This window comes from Sinocyclocheilus rhinocerous, unplaced genomic scaffold (assembly GCF_001515625.1).
Source record: "Sinocyclocheilus rhinocerous isolate Xijiao unplaced genomic scaffold, SAMN03320098_v1.1 scaffold2264, whole genome shotgun sequence".
NCBI classification, from domain to species: Eukaryota; Metazoa; Chordata; class Actinopteri; order Cypriniformes; family Cyprinidae; genus Sinocyclocheilus; species Sinocyclocheilus rhinocerous.
In genome coordinates this window covers 181,877-193,292 of record NW_015665058.1, presented here as the reverse complement: position 1 = coordinate 193,292, position 11,416 = coordinate 181,877, and the positions used below count along the sequence as shown (strand labels likewise).

Sequence of the window (11,416 nt, the reverse complement as noted above, 5' to 3'; positions counted from 1 at the left end):
TTTGATATTTTCTTTACTGTTTACATTCACTTAAAACAACCGACTGTGCTTACAAGAATGCTTGTCAAGACAGCCATTGGTATTCACCTGCTGTCTGAGAAGGCTATCTGTTTGTGCACTTCAGGTGTGTGAGCGGTGCGTGAGTACCGCATTGAGATGTCTTGGGCTTAAATGGCTTAAAATTACTTTAATGTTTAAACTGACAAGACTTAAAACACGTGAGAATGAAAAACTTTCTCGAGGAAGCAGCACTGGCCTGATCGTTAAGATAGTTTTGGGGGCTAAGGTGACAGATAGGGGGGCTGAAACCCACCTAAAAAGGGTTTAGAACCGCCCTTTTCTAAACCCTTTATGGTATAGCGTGCGTAATTATACTGAAACATAAATATATAACCAGTTTACCTGATTCAATGTGATGGCTGAGCCTGTTTCTGAGATAACAACATGCCAATCCGTGGTTGGATTTCCGACACGGCTAACCGTAAATCATCTTACACTGTCAATAAGCGTGACTGATAATCGAGCCAACTCTGCTCTAACTGTCGACCAGCAGTGGGAGTCAGATTGCCCCCTAGTGGATGGCTAAATATTTGCTAACTCATATTCATAAATCCTCAAGGGAATGTCTCTGAATTAACTGATGCTGGCACCCCCTTGACAGGTGCTGGGCCCCACAGGTTGAAAACCCCTGCCTTAGATGTTGAGGACTAGTGCATGTTTGAGCCTATATTCAGTACAAGTAAAATACTTAAGTATTGTTAAAATCAGATATGCTAAGACTTTTGCTCAAGTATCATTCAAATTGGTCAATTGTAACTTGTAATGGAGTCATTTTCACTGTAAGGCAAGGATTTGCAAAGTCAAAGGCAGTGGGCCTCCCTTTTGACACAATGCACACAATGGCGTACAGTAGTACAATGTACTACAATATAGTACAATGACTTCCATTCACGGGAGACTGGAAATGTAAGCTCATGTGAAATTACGCATTCTGGTGCATACAAAATCTTAAGGTTGGAGAATTGTGACCTGCAATATGACTCCCAGATTGACCTCATGACTGAATTTAAAGATCACAAAATTAAAAAGTAAAGGTTTAAAGCATTGCACACAAGTGGAGTAAATTTCAGATTTTGAATGTGCTATTTGTAATGTATTTTTAATTAAAAACTGAAGATATAGTGTGGCAGTATCTTAAGATGTTAAATGTAAAAACCTTTGCTCTGAGCTTGAGACAGATGTTCTGCTGGTGTGAGCGCTGCTTCTGAACTTCCTGCTGCTGTATGTGAGATATTATGCAGTTCTCCAACATGCTCAGAGCCCTCAGGAGAAGCTCTGAGTGATCCCGCTGCCAGCCCTGCAGTATCAGATTCTTCTGTGAAATGCTGAAATGATACCAGTCGCTCTGACGCTCATGTGGACTCTGCAATATAACAAATAACCACAGATACAGTGACTGTTGACAAGCATGAACAGGAAACAGACTGACATAAGTATTCAGACCCCAGCTTAGTTGAAGCACGTTTAACAGCGATTGCGGCATCAAGTCTTTTGGGGTATGATGCAAGAAGCTTTATACCCATGGAATTCTTTCTTTCTAAACAAGTGTATATAACTTGGTTAGGGTTTGCAGCTGATTTTAAAGCTTACCAATTTTTAAATGATTTGGCTATCTACAGTCTGACATATAAATACACAAAGAAGATTGGCCTCTCCGTAGTAATCGTGGCCCCTCTTGTGCCCCACAGTAGAAAAAATCCTAGAATCACCTCTTCATTTGTTGTTAGTAAAAGTTAACAAATGAAACCTTATCGCTGTGATGACATCCTCAACTTAGACATCATCTGTCTGTTGAAATATCATTAAATGACAAAATGAAAACAAAAAATCCACATATGACAAGAACAACCCATGCGCTGCTGTTCCTGAGCCAGTTTAAAGCCTGCTCACAACAAATCTGATGCATCTAAGCAACATTAGAGTACAGTATACAGTAAAATATATGCGAGTACATCCCTGTGCAATATGACTTAAATGTCAAATTATTAAAAAATATATCACCTTCTACGTTGAACAGTAGAGTAAGTGCTGTTTGTTAAAATTAAAAATCTAATAGCTCAAGTTTACTAAATTAAAAATGCAGGCCCCAGAGCAAACTCAATGGAACAAAAGTCAGTACACCTTTTATTACTGATATTCAAATATCTCAATTCTAAACACAGACTCAATCCTCCTTGATATGAAGAATACCAGTTTTGCACACATTTCTGGATTGATTGATTGATTGATTTTTCAGCAACTGATTGCTGGAGGGGTTTATTGCTATATATGATGTTGTTGTTGTATTGGACTTAAGTCAGGTGACATACTTGGCCAGGTCAGTTTTTTTCTTTTTCTTTAGAAACTTTTGGAAACAAGAAAGAACTATTTAAGTGTGATTTAGATCATTATCAGTCATCTTGTCGTCCAGTATTTTGGTAAATGCACCATGAATGTATAGATTGTAAAAGTAGCACACTGACTGTAGCATCATTTTAGAAGTATAGACTCTACAGCTCTGATTATGGTACTGTGGCTTATTCTACACCATCTGATTACTGCTGAAACTATGTTCAGTATGTTTGTTTTTGATTTTTCATAAAAGGAAATATTCTGCTTGTCAATTTCAATTATTGAGAGTTAACACTATTTTGAATCATTTGACATTTTTTTGCTATATTGCCCAGGAGTGTACTCACTTCTGTTGTATACTCTAAGTCACTTCTTGCCACCTACTGGTAAAGCAATGTAACCTGCAGACAGGGTCAGATAAATCAAATAAATTATTTTAAATGCATCTTTTCAGTGTCACTGAGGTGAATCCACATCCCCACCAACATGCATTTTACACACAGTAGCTTTATTTTACATAAAAGTAATAATAATAATAGGAAAAAAAAGTAATTTTTGAATTATACAAGGCATATTTTCTGTATGTAAACTATAAACTGAAAATCATCTTACATCTTAAAAAATAAGCTTTTCGTTTAGTTTTGACGAACTTCTGGTTTAAGCCCCACCCATATTAATTTCTTTCTGAATAGAGACACCAAAACAGACAGATGTTCATTTATTACCAGATAGATTTCTAATGCTTTTTTTAGGTAGTTCATTCAGTTTTTACAAAAAAGTTCCATATTTCGTGTATATGGGTATATATTGGGCTAGGATATAATATTGTTTGGTCAGAATAGGTCAACCCTACGTGTATGTGCATAAGGGTTAATGTATGGGTGACTCTGCACAACTTGCCGCCTACGAAGCACACCAGACCTCACCAGAGAGAGAAAGACAAAAGGAGACCGTTCTATGCAGGAGTACTGACCAGTTCCTGTTTGGATATATGTGGCAGCATTCTCTGCAACATGTCAATGTAAAGTGAGCGCTGGTTCCGCAGACTTGGGGAATACTGACTCATTATGTGCTGGAAACACTCATGATCTGCTGCATTCCAGCCACAATTCCTGAGACAAACGGACAAAGTATACAAATGACACTTCACAGATAATACTTCCAGGATTATACAGGTCCAGCCTGCTTCTGCCTCGGAGTAAAAAAAAAAAAAGTTCTACAAAAACGTTGTGATCAAGTTTAGCATCATTCCTAACAATGGCCTGCAATAAATAGCCCCTCATGGATTTGTTTAAAAAACAACTTTCTAACTGTACATAGTTTTGGAACAAGTCATGGCCACTGTAGGTGATAATAAAGAGTTAATAATAATAATAATAATAATAAGTATGTTACCTGTCCAGGCCTTGCAGTCTGGTCTCCACTATCGCTAATCTGAGTTTATATTTCTCAGTGAGAGAATGAAAGCTGTGGATAAGATCTGATCGGAGTTCAGGATATGGGCAGTCTGCAATAAAGATCTCATCTGGAACCTTCTCCAAATATGCTACCTGGTCTTCCATTGCAGCAGACAGTAGGTTCTCCTACAGGACAAATACAGTTTTATCTTCAAACATGGTTGACAAAATGTTTTACTACAAATTAATGACAATTATAGTACAAACACATTGTTGTACACATTTACACACCAAATCTCACTGATTAATGTTTGATTAAAGACCCAGTGAAATTAAAACAGAAGTTTTGTGACTATTTGTCCATGTCTTTTTGAGATATCTCTTTTTAAAATGTTCTTTAAAATGAAAATGTCCCTCCCCCAGAACTTCTGTCACCTGACTAGAAATGGCAGGTAGTCAACTGTGATTCATTCATCACGGTCATGTAACTAAAGGTTAATGGCATTAATTTAAAAAAATCAGAAGGCCTTTAAATGATATTTTACCTAATAAATGTATTTCAAATAGAATGATACTTATGAAAGCATGTGGCCCATTAAAATCAACATTTTAAAAGCCACATAGCATATGACAACAAATATGGGAGGCTGCCCAAAAATACTGAAAGGATAGTTCACCCAAAAATTGTTTCATCATGTACTCACCCTCAAGTTGTTCCAAACTTGCATGAATTTCTTTCTTAGCTTGAACACAAAAGAATATATATTTTAAGGTGAGTAAATAAGGACACAATTTTCAGTTTTGGGTGAACTATCCCTTAAGACTGAACTATAAAATTACAGGTTACCAACATTTTAATGTGAAGTGCAAAAAAATATAGGCCTATAGTACAAGTGTAATTTTAAATGACCTTGAGTTCAGTAACACAGATGTCCTGCTGTAGAGACACAAATTCACACTGCAGTCTGTCTATGACTTCCTCCTGCTGCTGTCTGACAGACATAACCTAAAACACAAATAAATGGGGTTAATCAAAGTTAGAAAATCAATGTATATTTTGTATGAAATATATACAAACAATTAGTTTCTGTCACAAAACAGGAGAGGAGACTTCACGAGTGCAGTGCAACAGGCTTTATTGACAGAAATGAGCAAAACAGGCTGGAGCAGGTGAGTTGGTAGATGGTAGTGGTGCGTTGTAACTTAGCTGGTGAAACAGGCTTGAAATGGAGTCCTTGCTGAACTGATGATAAGTAGATTATCCGAATCAGGACAGATGATAAAGGACTGAAGATGATTGCAGGTAAAAGATAGCGAGCTGAACAAAGGGAGTTGGGCAGTAACACACCTAGGTGGTTGTTAGATACCAGATGCTGAGTGTTGGTGAAGTGCTGGTTTATGTGTGGCCATAATGTAATGCAACAGGTGTACCGAGTTAGAATTCAGGCGATTGAGATTGTGTGGGAGGATTTATGGGATCTGTTGCTGAAGGTGCAGTTCGGGAAGTCGGGTGGCTCCCAAAGACTGAGATGGGCAATGACGGGGTGGCCTCAACCTCTGGATGCAGGACGGATAGGGTAGTTGGTATGGAACTCAAAATTATTGATCAAAATTAGAGAACACATACAGATATCTCCAAGTTATTGGCGTTAATCTGGGACCTGTTGCTAATTTCCTTAATTATATGACAAACCCTGTTTAGCTGACAGCATTCCTCCAAATTTCATTGAGATTGCAAGATGCTGGGCCGCTCTAAGGTGACTGAAAGCCTGGGACAGGAGGTTGTCCAGATGAAGGCTAAAGGGATGACCCTTTCAGCCTTTTCAAGAGAAGTTGGTTGTTCCAAATCTGTGATTTTTCAAATATTGCAGCTTTACAATGACACTAGTTCAAGTCCCCCCAAAAAGGCTGGTCTTCCACATAAGACAAATGCATGAGAGGACAGGATAATGTGGAGATTCTCAATTGGGAATCGGTTCAACACTGCAGCTGGAATTGCTTGCCAGTTCAGTGCTGAACAGGGTAAGGATCTGTCTCGGCACGTCTAAGAGAAGTCGAACTGAAAGCACACTCTGCAGTGACCAAGCCTCTCATCAGCAGAAAGACTCATATATATATAGCTATATGCTATAGCTAATATTCCCAATAGGGTCTGGCTGCAGACATGCACTTGCACTCTCAGACACCTGTGCTTCTGCTAGTGATGTCACTTGCAATCTTTTTTATTTTTTATTTTATTTATTTTTTATTGAATCTCTCAACATTTTACACAAGTATCCAGGTAGTGAAGACATGAAAAAAGAAACAAAATTACAATGTCACTTGCAATCGCCACCTGCACTCTCTGCTAACCGCGACATCACTTGTAAGCGACACAAATCATGCATGTTGCCAATGGAGACAACACGCTGTGGTGGTTAAACGATTAAAACTAAATTAGTACCATAGGGTACAGGGTCCTGCAAGTCATCTGTAGGAGAAAAAGTCAAGACCCGTTTTCCTCCCATAAAACCATAAACACTTAATATAGCTTAATGTATCAAGATATTAAGTGCTATTAAAAGATCTGTCATGGTTATGTTCTGTTTACATAGACTTTGAGTTTGTTTTCATTTCCTGGTCTCCAGTGTAGTTTTGTTCCTTGACCTAGTTTTCCTTAGTTCCCTTGATTGGTTTATTCTGTTCACCTGTGTCCTGTTAATTTAGTCATTTAGTTCCTCTCTTGTCTGTGTATTTAAGTTCCCTCCTGAGTTGCTTTGGTTGTCGGTTGTTAATGTTTAGTTGCTGATTATGTTACCCTGTGTGTTAGACCTTTGCCCTGTGAATTACCATTATATGGATTATTCTTGAATCTTCATCTTCATGATCTTCCTAGCAGCAGCGTGACAGAACAACTGACCAAACAAATAATGGAGTGGGCAGCGAAGTTCACTGCCGTGGCTCAGGAGAGTCATGATTTTTTTTTCATTTACTTTTTGTTTTTCTCGTCTCGCAGTCACCTGCCCCTTTGATGACGAGACACTAAAGTCTCTTTTCTGGATCCGGGCAAATTACCACCGCCCCATTGATCTCTCAGACACCACGGGACTGAACTGGAGGGAGGCTATCTATCATCCAGTGTCTGGAGAGCGTCCGTCCACGATACAGAACACCGTGCCACCCAGAGGCCAGCCAACCATCACCCTGCTACGCGGAGTGCTTGCCCGAGCACACCGTGGACGGAGAGCCTGAGCCTGCCGTGATCGACGCTCGATCGCCACCAGGAGCGACAGAGCTAAGAATTGCCTCGGAGCCAGAATCTCATGAATCGTCTGACCAGGTGCGAGAGCCAGCAACAATGTACGCGACGAAGGATGATACAGTGGAGAGTGAGGGCACGGAGGAAAGCCCCACCCACTGTGCCACCGTTGAGGGTGAGCTAAGGCAGGACTCAGGAGATTTAACAGACCTTTATTCTGAATTACCCAATCTTCCACAGGTCAGCCAGTTTCCATTGGCATCGTGGCTGGAGGATCCCTTGTCTCCGCCTCCAGCCTCCGAGGCCTGGACTCCGCCTCGGCCCATCGGCTCCGCCATGGCTCCTAGCTCCCTTCTCTCCACTGTGGCCCGTCAGTCCACCAGCTCCGCATGGCTCCTTCGTCCCTCCGGCTCTGCCTTGGTCGGTTGTCGACCCGCCATCGCCTCAGGACTCCACTGTACTGTCACGGTTATGTTCTGTTTACATAGACTTTGAATTTGTTTTAATTTCCTGTTCTCAAGTGTAGTTTTGTTCCTTGATCTAGTTTTCCTTAGTTCCCTTGATTAGTTTATTCTGTTCACCTGTGTCCTGCTAATTTAATCATTTAGTTCCTCTCTTGTCTGTGGATTTAAGCTCCCTCCTGAGTTCCTTTGGTTGTCGGTTGTTCATGTTGTTGAATGTTTAGTTGCTGATTGTTACCCTGCGTGTTAGACCTTTGCCCTGTGGATTACCATTATATGGATTATTATTGAATTTTCGTCTTCATCTTCATGATCTTCCTAGCAGCAGTGTGCCAAGATCAAATTCAATAAATAGTTTATTAATATAATGTATTTGTATATAGTGTTTTCCTCCCATACTGCAAAATGTGGCATAACGGACTAAGATGATAAAGACCAAACTCAATATAATCCTCCTCATTATTAAAGCATAATTAATATGTACAGGCAAGGAGATGAGCCCAGAATAAAAGCATTTTCCCATATAGAATAATCTGTCATACAGCAGTTCATTCTATACAGCCTTTGATACAGAATACAGCCTTTTTATGTCACTGTCTTCATCCGTTAACGTGTTTTATTTATAATGATCTTCTATGGGAGGAAAACATTTAATGTGCAATTTAACGCATTGTGTTCTGGCCTCGTCTGCTTGCCTGTATGGATTTGGTCCTTTTAATATCAATTTAATGCATTTCTTAATGCAGTGTTTCCCAACCTTTTTTCAGTCGCGGCACCCTTTGGAAATTTTAACAAACTTGTGGCACCCTACAAAATTAATTTTGTCACAATATTTGAATTTCTAACTTCGATATGATAATTTGAAAAGTATAGAATTTTTGAGTGGACTTTGCTGTTCCGATGAGCATGAACGGTATATGAGTGGAGCACTCACATGGGCCGTGAGCGACTGAGCGGCGCACACACACGCATAGAGCGGGATAATACGTAGAGCGTCACACCACGTGAAAGTGAAACCTGAGCGGTGAACTAATTTTCGGCAGCCGACATTTCGGTGCATCTCTAATTATTAGCGACATCAGAAATGGATATTATATAATAGATGCTTTTTTGAACATTTTAGCAATTTAAAAATATTAAAAAAGGATTTTTTACATGGCACCCCTGCTCTCGACAGACGGCACCTCAGGGTGCCGTGGCACCCCGGTTGGGAAACACTGTCTTAATGCACGTAAATAGTTTACGTCAACAAAAAGACTTATACTGAATTTGGTCTTTATCATCTTAGTCCGTTATGCCACATTAAGTGTTTTACTGAATGGGAGGAAAAGTGAACGTTTGCACGTTGTGTTCATGGCCATCTGCTTGCCTTGTAGTATATTAAAATAATAAACTATATATCAAATTTAATTTTTTTTATTAGCACTATCCTAATACATCAAGCCATATTAAGTGTTTATGGTTTTCTATGGCAGGAAAATAATGAGAGACTTTACGCATTGTGTTCATATTCTGCTGTTCTGTGGCCACAGATTTGCGGGTCTTGTCTTTTTCTCCTACAGGTGACTTGCAGGACTCTGTATGATATGATACCAAATTACTTTTAATCGTTTAACCACCACAGTGTATTGTCTCCATTGGCAACATGCACGATTTGTGTCGATTGCAAGTGACGTTAGCAGAGAGTGCAGGTAGTGATTACAAGTGACATTGTAATTTTATTTCTTTTTTCTTGTCTTCACTACCTGGCTACTGTTGTAAAATTTTGAGAGATTCAATTAAAAAAAATGAAAAATAAATAAAATAAAAAATAAAAAAGATTGCAAGTGATGTCACTAGCAGAAGCACAGGTGTCTGAGAGTGCAAGTCTGAGCGTCAAAGTGAAAGTGAAGTGACGTGTGGCGACCCATACTCGGAATTCGTGCTCTGCATTTAACCCATCCAAGTGCAAACACACAGTAGTGAACACACACACACACACCCGGAGCAGTTGGGGGTTCGGTGCCTTGCCTAAGGGTCTCACCTCAGTCGTGGTATTGCGGGTGGAAGAGAGCGCTGGTTATTCACTCCCCCCACGACAATTCCTGCCAGACCTGAGACTCAAACCCACAACCTTCGGGTTACAAGTCCAACTCTCCATTAGGCCACAACTGCAAGTGCATGTCTGCAGCACTGATATTTTGCCAGAATCAGAATTTAAGCGAATATCATTTATTATCTTTATGAGCGCTGTCTCTGTGCTGTGATGTGGTAGGAAACCAGATTGAAAATTGTCCAGGTATCCATTTGAGTTTAAGTATTTGTTCAGCTGATTAAAGACTACCTTTTCAATAATCTTTCCTATAAAAGGAAGGTTTGATATTGGTCTATAGTTGCTCAATATGGTGTTATCAAGATTGCTCTTTTTCAGGAGGGGCTTAACAACTGCAGTTTTCAGGGAGTTTGGAAAAGTCCAAGAAAGAAGTGAGGTGTTTACCACTTCTAAGAGATCTGCTTTTAAACTGTTAAACACACTTTTGAAGAAAGATGTGGGAAGTGTGTCAAGGTAACAGGTTGACGATTTAAGGTGTTGTACTATTTCATCCGAAATTTTGCTATCAATTTCTTCAAAAACAGACATAGTAACTTCTTTTTGAGATTGTGGTCGAATCTGTCTGACCTCTGCATAACGTGAGGATGTGCCTTTCTGATATTACTGATCTTCTCAGAAAAGAAGGAAGCAAACTCATTGCATTTGCTGTCGGAGAGCAATTCACTGGGAAACTGACTCGGGGGGTTTGTTAGTCTCTCAACCGTAGCAAAAAGAGTGTGAGTGTTTTTTAAATTACTGTTTATAAGGTTTGAGAAAAAGGTCTGTCTAGCTGTGCCTAGTTCCACATTGATGAAGGCTGTCTTTATTGATGTTATAGTGAATTTCATGTTTCGTCTTCCGCCACATCCACTCAGCTTTTCTGCTTTGTCTTTTCATACTATGTACTGCTGTTGAGTTTCTCCAAGGTGCTTTTTGTCTGCCAGTCTTCTTCCTGACTTTCACAGGCGCAATATCATCAATAACATTCTTAACTTTTGAGTTAAAGGAATCAAGCAGAAGATTGACAGAGCCTGCAGATATGCTTAGTGTTAAAGATATAGCCTTCAGAAATAGCACACTAGTGTTCTCATTTATGCATCTCTTTCTGACAGACACAGATCTAGATTCAGCCGTAGCAGAGTTCAATATATCAAAGAAAATACAGAAGTGGTCAGATAGTGCTACGTCCTTAATAACAATAGATGGAATGTTTAGACCCTTACTAATGAGTAAATCTAGAGTGTGTCCACGATTGTGTGTGGGTTCATGCACACGCTGAATCAGGTCAAAATTATTTAAAACATTTATAATTTCTTTTGTAGTATTGATTTCTGCATTATCTATATGAATATTAAAATCCACAGCAATAGCAAAACAGTCAAACTGTGAGGATATCATTGATAACAGTTCAGTAAACTCCTCAACAAAGGCTGGAGAGTATCGTGGAGGCCCGTAAATAATGATAAATAGAATGCGTGGAGCAACTTTCAGCACAATACCTATATATTCAAAAGACAAAAATGACCAAATGGCACTTGTTTCCATTGATAGACATCTTTAAACAGAGCAGCTACACCTCCACCTCTCCAAACAGCTCTGCATACACTCATAAAAGTAAAGTTAGGAGGGGCTGTTTCATTTAGGACTGTTGCACTGCAGCTGTCTTCTAGCCATGTTTTGTCTAGAAACATAAAACCTATAGTGTAGTATTGCATCATTCACATCTCCGAAGAGTCTTCAGTTTTATCAGGTTTATAAAGAAAGATACAGCTTACGATTCTCTCTGAAACAGCCGAGCTACTGGAGGCGAGCCGTGGGCGGAGCTGAAGAGTCGCGAGCACTTACGGGCCGATTGGCA

General features: G+C 39.6%; 1 protein-coding gene across 1 annotated transcript in view; it reads right to left on the bottom strand.

Moving 5' to 3' along the window:
• Positions 1–11,416, bottom strand: part of LOC107731103 (coiled-coil domain-containing protein 148) — an 89,295-nt gene that overhangs the window by 28,384 nt on the left and 49,495 nt on the right. Inside the window, exons 7-10 of the mRNA XM_016542095.1 lie at positions 4,699–4,794; positions 3,787–3,974; positions 3,365–3,503; positions 1,217–1,423 (exon numbers count right to left, since the gene is read on the bottom strand). Of these exons, the coding sequence (XP_016397581.1) occupies positions 1,217–1,423; positions 3,365–3,503; positions 3,787–3,974; positions 4,699–4,794 (630 nt within the window). The remainder of the gene's footprint in view (positions 1–1,216; positions 1,424–3,364; positions 3,504–3,786; positions 3,975–4,698; positions 4,795–11,416) is intronic.